The 15,685-nt window shown below is 42.4% G+C and overlaps 1 protein-coding gene across 2 annotated transcripts in view; it reads left to right on the top strand.

The window, feature by feature from the left end:
• The window catches only part of LOC310804013 (glucosidase 2 subunit beta-like), a 112,459-nt gene that overhangs the window by 64,834 nt on the left and 31,940 nt on the right, over window positions 1-15,685 (top strand). For both annotated transcript variants that reach the window (XM_083669061.1, XM_083669060.1), the window contains exons 11-12: window positions 5,950-6,019; window positions 8,401-8,490. In XM_083669061.1, the coding sequence (XP_083525187.1) occupies window positions 5,950-6,019; window positions 8,401-8,490 (160 nt within the window). The remainder of the gene's footprint in view (window positions 1-5,949; window positions 6,020-8,400; window positions 8,491-15,685) is intronic.

The raw sequence follows: 15,685 nt of genomic DNA, 5'->3' as shown, positions 1-15,685 counted from the left end.
CAACCGGTGCTGTCCATGGTGCTGAAAGCTGAATTATATCGGCTCAGATTCGGTCTCAGTCAGTACATTTGTTCAACTCAGAAATAGGACACTGGTGAGGAGGAATACTGTCAATTCAGATTGCTAGGGTTTAGTAAGGAGAAAAGTGAAGGAGCTCTCTCTAATCTTTTATTATGTGCCCCGTATCTAATTATATTGAACTGATTACATTTCTTATAAGGATACAGCACAGAAAGCACACATTTGGTCTATTGTTCTGTTAACTGTCTGTAGAGGGACTTCATTTCTCGATTTTTTTGTTCTGATTTCTTAAAAAATAAAACTGGTATGACAGCAGCATACAAAAACTAGACTTGCACACTTTGCCATCACAACTTAACAATGCCACTTGATTTGCCTCAGGGCGAATGAGACACTGTAATCCATGCCATGTCTCAGCCCTAAATGGAATGAATTGGACAGCCGATGGCAAACCTGAGTGGGTAGAAAAGAAAAGTGAGGGGATTCGTGCACTTGCAGGTTACAAACCTTGGTAGGGCGATGTTAATTAAGGGTTCTGTTCAGCACTTTCCAAATTAGCTCTGAAATGTTAAGCAGGGGGGTTCGCCATTACAGCTGCAACCGTCAGTGCGCACCATGAACTCTGACCCCGGCTGAGGGCGACGCGTCCTTGAAACCTAATTGAGCTCACCTGGAGAGGTGGTTCAACAGAGGGAGGGAGGGAGGGAGGGAGGGGGGCGAGAGGGGGCACAGAGAGGAGGGGCACAGAGTTCCTGTGGTACACGGCTGGAATGAGCAGTGGATTATTTTCCCCAATACTTCTTCTGTTAATCTGTAGAGGAAAAGGGCTGCCACCCTCCCCCTATTCTAGCTTGTGTGTGCTGATAGCCATAGGAGCAATTTATTGGATTCTAACCATACGAGGGATACACTGAATTAGCTGGTTTTCACATCTGGCAGAGTTCTTATTTGAGAGGCTGCCAGCTTTCTATCTTTTCTTCAATACTGTTGTCTGAAATAGATTTTTTTCCTTTTTTGCTCCGGTTTTTGGCATCAAATTGGAGATGAAGATATTTCTATGAGTACTCTATATGGTGTAGTGGAATACTCCTGTGTACAGTCCTAGTTATGTCTGAAGTCTTTGTTATGTATATACACAGAGCACTTCTCCATCAATCTTGTACTCCCCCTTCCCAAATGATTCCCTCTTTTTCATTTTTGTGTCTCAGCTACATAAGCATTCATGCTTTTATAATAGTCCAACCTGTTTACTTGGATCGCTTCACAATATTGATATAATTCAAAGTTTGTCTGATGCGTGCCGTGATACGATAGGCAAGGCTTAGTTGAGGTCTGCATTTTCGCCAACAAAAGTCACAAACATGTCAAGAATTCATGGACTTGTATGGAATGAGATGGCATATCATTATATTTCTCGAATTTCCCCCTGCTTCCTGATAACCACCTATTAGTGTGTTAACATCGGGGACGGAGGATCATCACGGCAGTAAGGAGAGAACTGAGTGCACAAGGAGCAGTATGCTTCCTGCTATTACAGTATGCTGCGAGATGACAGCGCTACCCCGGAAGGGGACCAAGTCATGAGGAGAGGAGATGCAGAAGTAGGTCGGCTCTTGGGCGTTTGTTACATCATACATATTCATAAACAGCACCCAGTTGTTGCGGAGTGAATTCACTCATGAAGACTGTTTGTCGTCCCAATTTGGAGTGCCGTTCACCATCGAACCGGTTCACATAAGCTCGAATTTGAATGGAAACACATACCATCCCTTCCCTTCCCATCTCATTTGAAGGCAGATCATTCTCTATGCAATATTAATTGAAATGCTGTACTGATTACATATCTGTTCTGCACATACCATAGAAAAAAGGGAAAGACGTATTTGATGCTCATCATTCGTGGTGGTATTGTTCTACTGCCACATACTTACATACTGACCTTGTTCTGGTGAATGGACCGTGGTAAATGGTAATATGCCCTAGTCGTGAGACAGCTGTCCTTCAACCACTTTAAATAAAAAGAGTTGTGGGTGTGGGAGAATAAATGCAAACTGATTCAGTCACAGCAGTATGAATCGCACTGATAGTCTAAAACATGATGCTATTCCTGTCAGCCACGGTTATTCACTCAGCCCTAATACAATCAGACACTCCAACACAGCTATTATGCAGGGGGTGAGATTGACCTCTCCTCAACTCTGACAGCCTGTGTTACAGTTTCTGAATCATTTCAGGGAGTTGCAGAGAGGGAAAGAATACAATATTATGGGATATACACTCACTGAGCACTTAATTAGGAACACCTTCTCATGGTGGAGGTGGTGTAATGGTGTGGGGAATGTTTTCTTGGCACACTTTGGGCCCGTTAATACCAATCAATCATTGCTTGAATACCACAGCCTATTTGAGTATTGTTGCTGACCATGTGCATCCCTTCATGGCCACAATTTACCTATCTTCTAATGGCTACTTCCATGTCACAAAGCAAAAGTCGTCTCAAACTGGTTTCATGAACATGACAATGAGTTCAGTGTTCTTCAGTGGCCTTCCCAGTTACCGGATCTGAATCCAATAGAACACCTTTTGGATGTGGTAGAATGGGAGATTCACACTTGAAAGTGCACCTGAAAAATCTGCAGGAATTGCGTGATGCAATCATGTCATCATGGACCAGAATCTCAAAGTGTTGTGGAATCAATGTCACGAAGAATTGAGGCTGTTTTGAGAGCAAAGGGAGGCCCTACCCAGTATTAGTATAGTGTTCCTAATAAAGTGTTCATTGAGTGTATAACCACATAGTATATTTGAATGGATTCTCTGTACATTGATTTGAGCTTTTACATGGTCTTTGGGCTAAGCAAGCGACACCATTAGCTGATTCATGGCAACAGTAATGCTACTTTGGTGGAATTAATGTTGTTATTGCCCATTTTGCTTGGCATGCAGTCTTCTCTGTTGCTAGCAGGTGCTTATTACTGCTGGTGTCGGCCTTGTTGTCGGTAAATGAAGGAGGCCCTTGTTCGCTAAAACAACCTGTCATAAACATCTCATTATGATAGCCCTCACCCTATACTTTACTCTCCTCTTGTCTTCAATCAGAGCATGGTGTACAGCAGAGGGTGATAGAGAGGCGGGGCTTGAGAGATGGGATAGAGAGGGAGTGGGTGAAGGGGAGAGGGAAGGATGGAAGGCAAGGGGAGAGGGAAAGCAGGTTGGATAGTGGGGAGAGAGAGAGAGAGAGAGAGAGAGAGAGAGAGAGAGAGAGAGAGAAACACGATGGAGAGTGAGTGAGGAGAGAGAGAGAGTGAGCATCATGCCAGCCCTAAACGAGCAGACAGCAAACCGTCAACAGCAATAACATGTGGCCAGTGGTAGACGTGGATAAAGGTGCCTTGCAGAAGTGTGGGGTTCAGAGGTGGCCTGGCGCGTTCCTGTTGTTTTGCAACAAGTTTGCACAATGCAGGCTCGGGTGATTCTTTCCAAGGGATGCATGCCAGAAATGGCTTGCCTATTGGTCCGTTTGAGTATTCACATGTAAACTGTTTCCTTGTTCGTGTAACATTTAAAAGCAAAATACTCATCAAATCCTCAAAGTGGAATAATTTGCCCTGTAGTTTGTAGTTGCCATGTATGGTCCTATATGTATATCCTATATATAGGTCCTAATGGTCCTATATGTATATCCTATATATAGGTCCTAATGGTCCTATATGTAGTTATGACATTGGCCTATCACTGCTCCTCCTTTAACTTAACATAACAGTGTAACATCAGGTCAATAGGGTGGAAGGATTCACATACACACTCAATACAATGTGAGGAGACACAATTGTTTAGATACCAGCCAACATGATGAATGTGCATAACCCCTGCATGATGACAATGTGAATTAATGTGCCATCATTTTGCAAGTTTACACATGCAATGTCTATTGTTCGTCATATGCATCTCCTATATACACTCACCGGCCACTTTATTAGGTACACCTTGTTAGTACCGGGTTGGACCCCCCTTTGCCTTCAGAACTGCCTTAATTCTTTGTGGCATAGATTCAACAAGGTGCTGGAAACATTCCTCAGAGATTTTGGTCCATATTGACATGATAGCATCATTGCTACAGATTTGTCGGCTGCACATCCATGATGCGAATCTCCCGTTCCACCACATCCCAAAGGTGCTCTATTGGATTGAGATCTGGTGACTGTGGAGGCCCTTGGAGTATAGTGAACTCATTGTCATGTTCAACAAACCAGTTTGAGATGATGTGGGCTTTGTGACATGGCGCGTTATCCTGCTGGAAGTAGCCATCAGAAGATGGGTACACTGTGGTCATAAAGGGATGGACATGGTAGGCTGTGGCATTTAAACGATGCTCAATTGGTACTAAGGGGCCCAAAGTGTGCCACGAAAATATCCCCCACACCATTAGATATTTGCGTTAACGAGCAGTTGAACAGATGTACCTAATAAAGTGGCCGGTGAGTGTATAATCCAGTATCAGCAATTGTTTTACGTAATTAGCTCCAGTTCCTTCATCTAGGCCTCGTCACTGGCTTTAGATCAGTTCTGTAATAATTGCTGTTTGCTGGTTTTAGTATCAATTTGCCTCAGGTTATTCTGGCCTCAGACACAATGGCTGGTCCAAGATGAGACCACTCAAAAGGCTCTGAGAGGCTTTAGGAGCCTTGTGTGCTCTGCTCAGGGTGCTTCTGTATGCCTGGCTGCACTCCATGATTCTCTCCCCCCTACTATCAGCACTCTGGGCTGCTGCAGCAAGGGGGCAAAGGTCACACACACACACACACACAGGAATATGTGTGTGTGTGTGTGTGTGCGTGTGCGTGTGTGCGTGTGTGTGCGCCTCAGCCATTTTACTGCAAGAAATCACAGCTTGGCTCTTGAACACACCACATCTGTGAGACGTTTGGGGGGATGGGTGTTGAGGGGTGGGGGGTATTTTTATGGGCGACCAGCTGAGACCACATGTGAGGAACATGCTAATTGGTATGCGGGCTGGGCTCTGACAGACTCCCACACAAGCGCAAGCTCTGGTTGCCACGGCACAGGGCCCAGCCGAGGGTTTCCTCGACGACAGAACCTGCCATTGTGGTGCCCTCTCCAGAAACACAGTAAATCTCCTGGACTGTGAGCATAAGACAATAAAATTGGAGTTTGCTAAGCCTCTCTTTTTCTATTTCTTGCTCTCTCTCTCTCTCACTATACTTCTCTTTGTTATTTTTTTCCTAATGTTTACATATTTTGTGCTGCAGTATTTCTATCAGCCCCCCCATTCAAACTGATTCCCCTTGTGAAAGTAGACTTCCCAGTTGTAGTGGTTCATTTATTGAAGGGAATGGTATAATCCTGGGGAGGTAATGGGTGCTGTATTTCTTATGATGGAATGTGTTTCTTTGTCATAATGGAAGCAGAGTGGTGTGACAGCTATGTGAGCAATTAATTACAATAATGCTTAGACATCAGGCAGTACTGACCTCCACTCTTCCATGCTTATCATACGGTAGGTATGGTACAAATGTCTGTCACAATGTTTGGAAGATCAATGATTTGACAACATGACACCATGTCATAGAATCATACAAGTATGTAGGAATGTGACAGGGAAAACACAAACAACTCCACTATGCTCTCCCTCTCTCTCTCCCTCCCTCTCTCTCTCTCTTTCTCTCTCTCTCTCTCTCTCTCTCTATTTCAGTTAGCACAATTGTCACTGTGAAGTGACTAATTAAGCCTTTGGGCATCTCTGCTGCCACACCTGAAAATAGCATGTGTGTTTATAACCATGCTGCTCTTCTCCCAGATCCAGACACAACTTAACAGACAACAGCCACTGTTTGGCAACACACAGATGTTTAAAAACCACACTTAGTATTGTTGATTTAAATGTACTTAATTTTATGTTTTGTCTAGCTGCAGAAATGGTCGATGCTGATCTGAAGAAGGTAGAGGATGCATATGAAACTGTGAACATGGAAATAAGGTAAGAGGAAATATCATAGACTTATCATGTTCTGTCGTCCCCCCAAAAAACTGAAGGCCATAGCATTTGCTTCTCACTCTTACCCGACAGTGGGTAGACATGCTATTGTAAGCACGATAACATGGCATATAACCAGGCCTTAAAATAGCCCCTCGCTGCTGCACAGGAATTGTGAGAAGATGCACAGTAATGAGTTTGCACTGCGAGGCACCCAAGGCGAATTTTAATGAAGAAAAACAAATGCTACTGGTTGCCTACTGTGCACCAGTGGGTAGGCCTATTCTAATTCACTTTTGGAACATACTATTTGCCGGCATATGAATAATCCAAACTTTTCAAATTCACTGTCTCAAGACAGGTGTAAAACAAAACAGCTGACATTGTTGCAAATATGTTTGTCTGTGAAAACAGTGTCATGCAATCACAATCCAAGTGTGGGACACTCAAATGTTGATCATCAGTATTAATGTAGAGATTCAAAATCTATTTTTGCTTTTATATGTGTTATTACAATTTCAAGCAGACATCCATCTTTCATACATGTTCACTATTCCTCCAGGAAGCCATGACTTCACATCTAGAATTACTGATACCATAGACTCATGCATACTGTGTATTTAATAAGAACATGCATTTGCTAACATCTTATATCATACAGTATATTAATGCATACTCCAACATGCTTACACAGCTGAGAAAGCAACTACGGGTTTAGGTGAGGTTTCCTATTACAAACAGTCGCTCTCCCTCAGTGATGTTTGCACAGAACCCTCAGCCAGCGAGCAACACTGATAGGTAGCTACTGTAGCCCCGAGGCTAGCAAACTGTTCATTACAGCGGGGAGGGAGGAGAAAGGCAGCCACAGAAATGGCATGTGGAAAGGTCAAGCTTTTCTAACGAAAGCCTGTGCGAGCGAAGGAGAAAAAGAGCTGGCAGGACTCCAGTTGTTCTACTTCTTCATTTGCCACCTTGCTTCGGATGCCCCTGGTCAAATTACTCATGTGCCTCCCGATATATCATCCATGCATGGCAGAGCAAGTGCTAGCCTAGGAAAAAGTATAGATTTTTTTTTCACTCTCCTGCACTCGCTCCATGTCTCTGCATGCTGGCATGTCTGCGTGCATACAGGTGTGTTTGTCTCCCTGACTGCCCGCCTGCTTGCATGCCCTACCTACATGTCTGCCTGTGTGGGCTACACTATAGCACTGCTTGACAATAAAGCATGGCCCTTCTTAACCCAACCCTTTCATGGCTTTGGCCTTGCCCCCCCCCCCCCCACACACACACACACACATCCTTACACACTCTGTACTGCTTGAACTTAGTTCAATCCCCCACTCCACCTTACCTTATCAGCCCAGAGAGAGAAACGCCGCCCAATCCTGACCTCATTGGTTGTTAACCCCATTAGCAATTCTGCATCATGAATATGGAAATGGGCCTTTGCACAGTGTAAGATAGCACTGTGTTCCCTTATTTGCGATTAGTGAGGGCAAGCCGCTCTGCCTAAGTCTGATAATTGGTGACATTGCATACAAATAGGCCTCAAAGGGGCACTTCATCAGAATACAGTGCAGTCTAAGAAGTCAGAGCCACTCAAAGTTATAGGGAAGACAAATAAGTTACAATGTCAGCAGAGCTAGAAGGGTTCAGAGTTCATTAGCTATATCCTGCATTTTAATGTCTAATGACTAGCAGTTCTTACTTGTGACAAATTGCTCGCATTTGTGACAAAGGTCAAGTTGAAAAGGGAGTTGTTTGCTTATTTTGTGACTTTGTTTCCTGTCTTGATAGTGATTCTTCACTCTTTCAATTAAACTGGAAAGGCTACATAAATGGTTCAGTGCACACATATTAGAGGTTGGCACAATGTTCAGCAGTTGATTTCCTCATGTGGTGGGGTGCCACTGCTTTTAAGATTTTGCATTGTTTCTAAAAAAAACCACATAAATAAGAAATTGGAAATAAAATGTGACACAAATTATGTGTAACCGGTTTGCCACCAATTAATCAAGTTAGGTATTTTGTTCCATGCTTTTGGAAACTTTTTTGTATTAGGAGTTAGGATGTTCTTTAGAAATGCTGTAGCAGAACACTTCACTTGGTAATTATCGCGGGACATGTATTCAACCATAACTGTGCATATTCTCCTGTGTGTCTCCAAGTTGCTACAAAGCAACTACATTTGCAAGACCTGTATATTGTATTGCTGTAAAATAATTTCTAATTTGTGTCCTAAAGAAACACAAAGATCTTGTTTCTGAAGCTACGGTATATCTGCATATTATGCAAAGTTGAATCATTCTTGCTAATATAAAGTTTATTTTATAAAGTTAAACATTTTGAAGATCAAACTAAATCAAAATTCAATTTTTTTCCAGGGACTTAAGGGAGAAGTTGTCCATAGACTATGGATTGGAGAGGGAGTTTCTTTTCCTGAACAGCCAGTGTTTCCAGCTGAAGGTGTATGAGTAAGTACGATTGAATGTACCTTTAACTACCCTCTCTGGATTTATTATACTTAATTGCATTGGTTCTCAATGGCTGCAATGAATGAATTGTTTGCATTCCAATACAGTAGGAGACATTGAGGAAAAAACCAGTCCAACAGGAGGAGGGGAATAGCAAATGGAACAAAAGTTTTTATTGATGTTTACTGACACCAGGACACTCTGTTATCTGGAGTCATTGAGTCTAGAACTGGGTAAGGAAACTGTTAGTCTATTTTAGGACACTGCCTATAGTATAGATTGTGGAATTGACACAACTATTTGTTTTCGGGGAGTTCGTCTTAGAATACAAAACTGTAAAGAACCAATTTAAATGGTTTGTTCAGGATATATGACCATAGCACCTACACTCACCGGCCACTTTATTAGGTACACCTGTTCAACTGCTTGTTAACAAGCAGTTGAATCAGCCAATCACATGGCAGCAACTCGATGCATTTAAGCATGTAGACATGGTCAAGACGACCTGCTGAAGTTCAAACCGAGCATCAGAATCGAGAAGAAAGGTGATTTAAGTGACTTTGAACGTGGCATGGTTGTTGGTGCCAGACGGGCTGGTCTGAGTATTTCAGAAACTGCTGATCTACTGGGATTTTCACGCACAACCATCTCTAGGGTTTACAGAGAATGGTCAGAAAAAGAGAAAATATCCAGTGAGTGGCAGTTCTCTGGGCGAAAATACCTTGTAGATGCCAGAGGTCAGAGGCGAATGGCCAGACTGGTTCGAGATGATAGAAAGGCAATAGTAACTCAAATAACCACTCGTTACAACCAGGGTATGCAGAAGACCATCTCTGAACGCACAACACGTCGAACCTTGAAGCAGATGGGCTACATAAGGGGGTCCAACCCAGTCCTAGCAAGGTTTACCTAATAAAGTGGCCGGTGAGTGTATATTCTGACTATATTGCAACTGAGGACTACTATCAGAGAATCATGATGCGACCTACTGTAGGTTTTTTGACTTGAAAACCTTTAGCCATCAGGAGGCTATGGTATGTACAAAAGCCCACCTGTAGTCAAGGTGAATCACCTCAGTAAATATCCAGCAGTTTAAAGTCACCCTGGAGAAGCTAAGCGAAATCAACCAAATTTAATCAACAGTACAGCTTCACTTTCTTCTCTGCCTCCCTATGGCCCCTGTCTGTGTAGAATCTGTTCTCCTCAGAATTGCTTGCCAGCTGGAGTTCTCTGAGCCTGTGGGTGGTTGCAATTTTGAAAGATTGAAAGAAAATTATCTGAGATCTGCGCTGCAAATACCGTTCAAGCCTACTCGGAATCTGTAGTTGCCCATGCCCTTACACCCTTACACTCTGGTGGGATTTGTACACTTTTGCTACATTTACGGTCAAATCGCTGGACAGTTACTTTACAATCTTCAAATAATGTACCAATTTCCTTTACCAGTAGGCTGAGGTTTAAAGCCACTGTTGAGGTAATCTAGGCCATACTGCACCTACTTTCTTGCTAGTGTTATACCCGTACAATATGTAGATCAATTTTGATTTGTTATTGACCAAATACAGAACAAATAGTGTATGACATATACTGCACACCCTGTAGAAGTATAAAGTATTTATGTATCGGTTTCGTATGTGTGTGCATCCAATTATATATTCTGCAACTACATCCCCACCTACGTTCCCTTAATCTATTTCCTAAGATGTGCTGTGTTGATTTTGCCAATTTCTCTCAGCTCCTGCCCATGAACCCTCCATCGCCTCTTCTTCTTTGGCATATAGCCTCATACACTCTATATGTATTTCATGCTTTGAGTCACTGAAGAGCACAGTATCCACCACGGTCACAGCTCAGGGTCCTTAGCGACCCACCAACACCCACAGCGATGTACCAGTCTGCCCTTCCCTCATCCTCGCTGTTTGCCTTGAACCATGATCCTGAAAAGACATGGCATTGACAGACAGATAAACTCAAGGCCTTGTATCTCACTCTCCCATGCCCTCTGGTAGTGAACCAGCAGTGCTCCAACTCCTCTCTGATAATGGAACAGAATCCCACACTCTTACTTCTTGATCATCAGTTGAAATCTTCTAACATTCACCATCCCTTGTGTTTAGATCTCTCTTTTGATTAAATTGCTCTCTCTCTCACTCTCTCTCTTTTTTTTCTGAAAAGCAGCCAATATTGGAGAGAAATGCCTGGAGCAGTGAAAGTGTGCTCTGGGAACTGATACAGTGCCTATCTTTAATATAACTAATAGTTGTACATTATTTAAATGAATGGAATTCATTTCGTCCTCGTGTGCGGGTGTGAGAACAGGAAGCCAAATGCCGTTGGTGGAGGATCATTCGGAGACAATGATACGAGCGTAATGGCTCAGTGTATTAGACAGCCCTAATGGAGCACGGAAATAGAGGAAGCTGATTGCTTTTTGTCAGTGCAGATGCAGAAGACATACACAAACCCACGCTAACACACACACACACACACACACACACACTCAGAGCAGATGCAGAAGACATACAGACACCCACGCTAACACACACACACACACACACACACACACACACGCACATATACACTGTAATAATAAAATGTTACTACTGCGACTCAACCATAGGGTTTATTTCCACCTGTAGGTTCTGCCCTCTTGCTGTAGTATGTTCACCCTCTTTGTTATTTTTTTTGCATCACCTTATACGTGATTTGTGTCCATGGAAAAATAAAATTACTTACATTTTAAAGGGAAAAGCCTTTTGTTGTCCAACACTTTCAAGAGGAAAGATTAGCTGTGAGATTAGTAGTTAAATGCAGTGTAGATGTGCACTTCAAATCGCCTTGATAGAAATCAATTCCTTAAGAAATCCAAGACAGCTTGTTCTGTATTCATTATCATTTAATAGCATTTACTACACTGCATTGAAATGTGTCAGGCCTGACTCTCTATGGGTCCAGGATTGCCTGTAGATACTGTTCACACATGTAATTTGATCTTTCACACAAATCTTCCATTAATATTGTATGGATGATTCACACAAAAGTGTGAATTTACTTTGCGTGCATTTAGGCCTATTGCAAGCCAGAATCCCGACCTACACCGCTCTGCATTGCCTCTGATATTGTTTCAGCAACAGTTGACACAACTCAACACAGCATGATGGGAGACACCCCATACTAATCTCTCAGAACTGAGCCTACTTACAGCAGAGTCTCCATATTTCTCCTGTGGTTTTGTTGACGCTCCTCAAAGCAACTTAAATAGAGGGGCTGTGATTTTTGCAAGACTGTCAGGTCAAATTCACTCAGCCTCCACTCTTGTGTCGTTAGAAACTACAGTGCTGAATGAGTCATGCCTGCTGCCGTGGTTAATATGTGACAGGGACAGAGAAGGATAACACTACTAAGTTGGCACTTTCCTGTCTATATAACATCACTTAGGTTTAACTTAAAGAGAAGAAGATTCTTTTGAGGGGAAAACATATACTATCAAAATCTAAGCCTAGAGGGAGCCATTTGAGATATATCTGATGAAGCTGGTTCAAGCTGCCGTGCTACGACTGCTTGATGTGGTGACTGCCTCAGGAGTTACCAAGGCGATGGAAATGGAGAAATGTATACAGTTGGTTGGCTGTAGCGGTAGATCCTGAAGAGCAAATAGAGGTTGGCAAGAGCTCGGGGACCTACTGTACAGACACTATTGATTATGCCTACATACTCTAAAGATTGCATGACACCTCGCCTGATATTTGTCCCTTTATTCAATGACATTTTATTAAAAATTGAGCTGTTTTGTGCCATTGCAGTTTTAAAACCCTGTCATCAAAATCATGGACCTTCATGTCAATGTTGGTAGTCATATACTATACTGTAGGATCAACTTTACCTTTTGGCTTAGAGTTTTCCTCATTCAAGTCACGTAGTCAGGACCAAACCATGGGACTAACAATAAATTACTGCATGTACGCATCATAAAGACCTTGTTTATACTGCAGCAGGGGTTATGGGGGAGAGCTGAGAGACAGAAGCCCAGTTAATCATAATTGGAATGTGTTTGACGACAACGGTGGCGTCTACTAGCTACTTATGCAGGTCCACACCTCGGAGTGTGAGCTCTTTGTCACACTTGGTAGCTTTTAAATTATGATAGATGTGGCAGGGACAATGTCGTTAAATTAATGCATGAAATTCAGCATTAGTGTTAATGAGCTGCTCATGCAATTAATTAACTTCAAAAGGTCACATTTGGTCGATTGTCAATAGGAAATAAATGCATTCACCTGCCTTCAAATTGGTAGCGTTTCTCATGTTCCAGGCCGATTTGATGTATGTTGTATTGTTAAAGAGGGGTTTATGCACTTGAGCACATTCACCAATCAGAGTAGCTTACCACAAGGCGGATCTTAGGAGGAGTTCACAGTAATAATACACCTCCAACTGGGCTGAAATTGCCATCTGAATTGCTCAATTGTATGTCTGCTCATAAAATCTAATAAGAGTATGATTCTGCATAAATGTAGTGGGAAATGTGTGCATATCAATGTATGCATATCACTAAGATATTGCAAATTGTGTTACTTTTGGACAGCTTTTTCTTTCCTTCCTTTCCATTTCACCTCCTTCATTGGCCACTCATATTGATACAGTAGGTAAAAACAGTCTGTTGGAATGTCTTGGAGACCTATCCCGTCATTCCACCTGGCTAGAGTGGTTTTGAAGGAAAGGAGATGAGGAAAGAAACCATTTTCAACACTTATGGAAACACCAAGCCATTGATTTTGGAGTGAGTTGTCTCATCTTACCACATGTCAACCTCTTGCACATCAAGGTGGCTTCCGATCTGCACCTTATTTACACACAGAAAACCAGTCAACATGACCCTATTATCACTCTAATGACTGTCCTTCATTGATTAGGTGCTGAAACACATCTACAAGCTGACACTCCATGCAGTCCATGGGGACTAGGTTTCCCCACCCACGATACACAGCACACTCCTAGGTTAATCAGAGTTACCTCAGAATAGGCCTGCGGTTTCTACACTGCTACAACAGTAAGATGTTGGCTGGAGGCTGAATTCAATCAAACCTAGATTATGGAAAATTCTCTGTTGCCCAGAGATCATGCATGTTTTGAACTGAAATCAACATAATGATGTTTGTTCTGAAAGTAGGTATAATGCCTACTGTAACACATTGGTAGGTGTTCACCACAGCACACAGACATTATTGTTCCTCAACTTTGGTTTCCCCCATAGTTTTAAATTCAGTTCTGAGTGTGTATCATGTCTGTGTTACTGTATCTACTGTATACATTTGATTACTGTATGCAATATTACCTTAGAGACTACTGCACTTGGCCAACCCGATCATTTCTACTGCGAGAGGAAAATGTGCTCATGAAGTGAAGCAGAGCGCTTCTGGAACAGATGTTTGGAGTAATTTCAGAGGAAGTGTTTCCAATCAAACCTATTCTCATTGTCAGCTCAAATGTTGTTTCTGCACTTCAGTGATGTGGGAAGTCTAATTATCACCTCCTATTTTGTTAAGGAGATTTCCGTACACATTTTGGTGTTAAGAGTCATTTTTAGACTTTTGAAGAGAGAGGGTGTAAAATATTAATTTGAACAACTTCTCTGCACCTGTGTTTCTATAGATCCCAGTCAGCAGCCAATTGTGGGCCAGATCTGGTCTTGTGGTGGCACATATGGCTCATTGCCGGAAACGGCAAGTAGTATATGGGCCAGACCTGGTCTGAATGTGGGGGGCCAGGCCTGTATGAGAGTTGGCAATTTGCTATAGGCCTGCTCTAGTATGAGGAATGTGGTCCTGATATGTTCCTGTAGTTACTGGCCTATCTTTGGTCTGAGTGTGGTTGACAAGAACTGGGTGATAGTTGGCATTTTGTTCATGGGCCAGCTCTGGGATGTGGTATCTGGCCCTGATACCTTCCTGTCATTACTGAGACACTTTTGGTCCAAATGTGGGAGACCAGTACTGGGTGACAGTTGGAACTTTGCTCATGGGCCAGCTCTGGTAGGAGGAATTGTGACCCTGATACATTCCTGTAGCATTTGAAATGTCTGATAGTATGGAGAAGATGACAATAATAGAGCAAAATGTGATTGTTTGTCATTCTACATCAGTCTATAAATCTCAAAACAATACATGCTTTCAGTATGTATGCCAGTCCTTCATTTCTAAGTCCCTTTTTTTAGTGCCCATCATATGTTCTCCTCTCCTCTACCTTCAACTACTCTGAAAAGGAAAATAACTAGCAACAAAACATCTTGAGAAAGGGAATCTGTTGTAAGAGTAGAGCTTTAAATGATCTGCCAGAATCTATTTGCCTCGTTGCTTTTAGTGATGGCTCTCAAACATAAATTGGCTTCAAGTTGCGCTTGTTTTGTTTCCCATTCTTTGAATATGAATTGAGTCATGTTTTTTTTAGGGAGAGAGGCTCCCCAAGTCAGCAAAGTAATGACGGCCCAGATCTGGCCTACATCTGTTTTCTACCGGATTTTCACTTTTGTGGGCCTTTGTATGAAGCTATGGTGAGGAGCAATGGCAAATGGCCCATTTGCACTTTGATGGCAGGTGTAAATAGCGCATAGTCCGAAATGTAACTTGCTTGTTGCTATTGTTTACAGCAACCTGGATTCTCATTTTTTGACTTTCTTTTCCCCTTACTGTAGCACCTCTCACGTTGCACAAGTAGAAAGAAGCCACAACCTAAAATTCTATTCTAGACTCTATTCTATTCTATTTTATCTACGCTATTTACACCTGCCATCAAAGTGCAAATGGACCATTTCCCATTGCCCCTCACCATAGCTTCATGCAAAATAGCAGACAGACAATAACAGTTATTTGCATGATCAGAGTGATTACATGTGAATAGAAGCCCGCAAAGTGCTCACCTAGCCTGTGAAGAACAGACACACGTACACTTCATCACACCCATATGTCAAAACGCAGACTTATTACAGTTGTTTTACTGAAGCCACAACATAGTTTTGCTCTCAGTCTATTAGACCTTATTTTTTCTCCATCTGTGTGTGTATGTACTGTAGGCTACAGGAGTCTATGTGTGTCTGATCGATGATAAGGGTTAAGGTTACGAGATCCACTCGCAGGGAGACAAATTCACCCCAATTACAGACATTTGGAAGACTTTTGTACATAACTCGATTGCTTGT

The sequence above is a fragment of the Argentina silus genome (assembly GCF_951799395.1).
Source record: "Argentina silus genome assembly, chromosome: 1".
NCBI lineage: Eukaryota > Metazoa > Chordata > Actinopteri > Argentiniformes > Argentinidae > Argentina > Argentina silus.
This window is presented reverse-complemented; position numbering and strand designations above follow the sequence as displayed.